The sequence below is a fragment of the Suricata suricatta genome, chromosome 8 (genome assembly GCF_006229205.1).
Source record: "Suricata suricatta isolate VVHF042 chromosome 8, meerkat_22Aug2017_6uvM2_HiC, whole genome shotgun sequence".
NCBI classification, from domain to species: Eukaryota; Metazoa; Chordata; class Mammalia; order Carnivora; family Herpestidae; genus Suricata; species Suricata suricatta.
Window position 1 is genome coordinate 39,286,905 of NC_043707.1, and position 1,941 is coordinate 39,288,845.

Here is a 1,941-nt window from a genome sequence, read left to right on the forward strand (position 1 = left end):
CGACAGACAGTTCCGTGAGGAGGAGCAGCTGCGCCGCCAGGAACGTGAGCAAAGGCTCCGCCAGGAGCGCGACAGAAAGTTCCGGGAGGAGGAACGCAGGCTGGGCCGCCGGGAACTAGGAGCCCTCTCCCAGGAGGAGCAACTGAAGCGCGCTGAGCGAGAGCAGAGCGTCCAGCAGGAGCGGGAAGAAGAAAAGCGCTACCGACAGGAGCAGGACAGGAAGTTCCTCAAGGAAGAAGAGCAACTGCCACGCGAAGAGCAGGAAGAGCTCAGGCGCGGGCAGCAGCGAGGCCAGCAGGACCGCGTGGAGGAGCAGTTAACCAGGGAGAAGAGCCGTCGTCAGGACCAGGAACTGCGGCAAGAAGAGCAGAGACGCCGCCAGGAGAGAGAGAGGGAATCCCGGGAAGAACAGCGCCGCCGCCAGCAGGAAGAGGAGCGAAAGCACCGCGGGCAGGTCTGGGAAGACAGCGACGAGCGCCGTGGGCCGACTCTGGAACCAGGCAAGAGTCAGTTTGCCAGTGTCCCGGTGCGCTCCAGCCCTCTCTATGAATATATCCAAGAGCAGAGGTCTCAGTACCGCCCTTAAGAGATGCTGCCAATATCCCGACACCTGCCAAACCTTACAGCAAAGGAGAAAGAAACACTGGTTGCTCAAATGTTTCTGGTTGTGGGAGAACTCTGATTTTCCAAACTATTTTTTCCAAAATCTTAAACTACACTTATTTCTTGTACCTTCTACTCTTGCCTTTTATTCTTCCTCAAGTAGTTCTTTACTACAGGGTGTCTTTGCTCTTTGGTGCAGATGTGGTGTGCAATTTTTAAAAATATAAACCATTTAAGTTGTTTAAGGAGTTTTGTTTGGGGAATGTTTATTGCTTTCAAAAGTAACAAGAATAATACGATTTAAGATTCAAATGAATTGGGTCTGTTTGTTTTAATGGTTGATTCATCTTATGGAGAGTTTAGATATTTTTTATGTTCCAGCTGGCATTTTTTCTTGAGCCTAAATTACATTAATATTTAGCTCCAAATAGACTATTTTCTTGTGTGTGTGTGGCATAATACAGATTCTGCAAGGGGACTGAATTTTTACAATCATTGAATACCGCAGTGGGGAGTGACTTCTACAGAAAAATTCCCTGTTAAATCAGCCTCTAACTGGAAGAAATATGAAGTTTTAGCTTCAAAACTTAATTTGAATTAGATTTTTTTCATACTTCATAAGCACTTAAAATCCCCAGAGGCAAAAGCAAGGTATTTCCCAAACAACTCCAGAACTCAAATTTTAAAAACTATCTACCGTAGTCTATAGTGCTCAGTTCTCACCCTCCCACCCCCATTCTTTGATGAATTTGAGAATATTCCAACCTTTGTTCATTTTAACTGAGAGGGAAGTGCTCAGGATCCTGTAAACATCTCTTTCACGCTGGATCCAATAAGATATCACAGCATTTTGGGGGAAGGAAAGGGAAAAATTTGTGAACAGAAGGGCAAGTTCCTAGAGGCCCTTAGATGAGACCCGTCAGCTCACAATCCTTTGAGACCTATTGATACTACCTTGGAGACATCCTTGTTGAAATGATTGGACTATATAAAAAATAAATGTTTGGCAAACAATTATTTTTGTCTGTTTTGATTATGCATCAAGTCATAACATCTATTGATCTGTAACTGATATAAGGTCCCACTTAAAAGTATTTGGCTACTATTATCTATGTCTAAATATGAAAAGGGGGGAAAAACTATTTTCTCTAACCATTTTTCCCTATTAGTTTGCACCCTACATTATTTCCATCCCCAAGCTACACAATTCTCTTTCCAAAGGTTTTTATTCTTCACCCCACAGCTTTCTGTGTTCTTTCTTGCAGTGACTCATTGGTCATGACATTATTATTTGTATAATATCATGGACTAATGTTTGTGAATATTTCCTTCTAAGAC

At 43.6% G+C, this 1,941-nt stretch overlaps 1 protein-coding gene across 1 annotated transcript in view; it reads left to right on the forward strand.

Moving 5' to 3' along the window:
- LOC115297585 (trichohyalin-like) overlaps positions 1 to 1,729 on the forward strand; it is a 12,705-nt gene extending 10,976 nt beyond the window's left edge. The window contains exon 4 of the mRNA XM_029945776.1: positions 2 to 1,729. Coding sequence (XP_029801636.1) covers positions 2 to 586 — 585 coding nt within the window. The 3' untranslated portion in view covers positions 587 to 1,729. The remainder of the gene's footprint in view (position 1) is intronic.
- Positions 1,730 to 1,941: the final 212 nt, after the last annotated feature.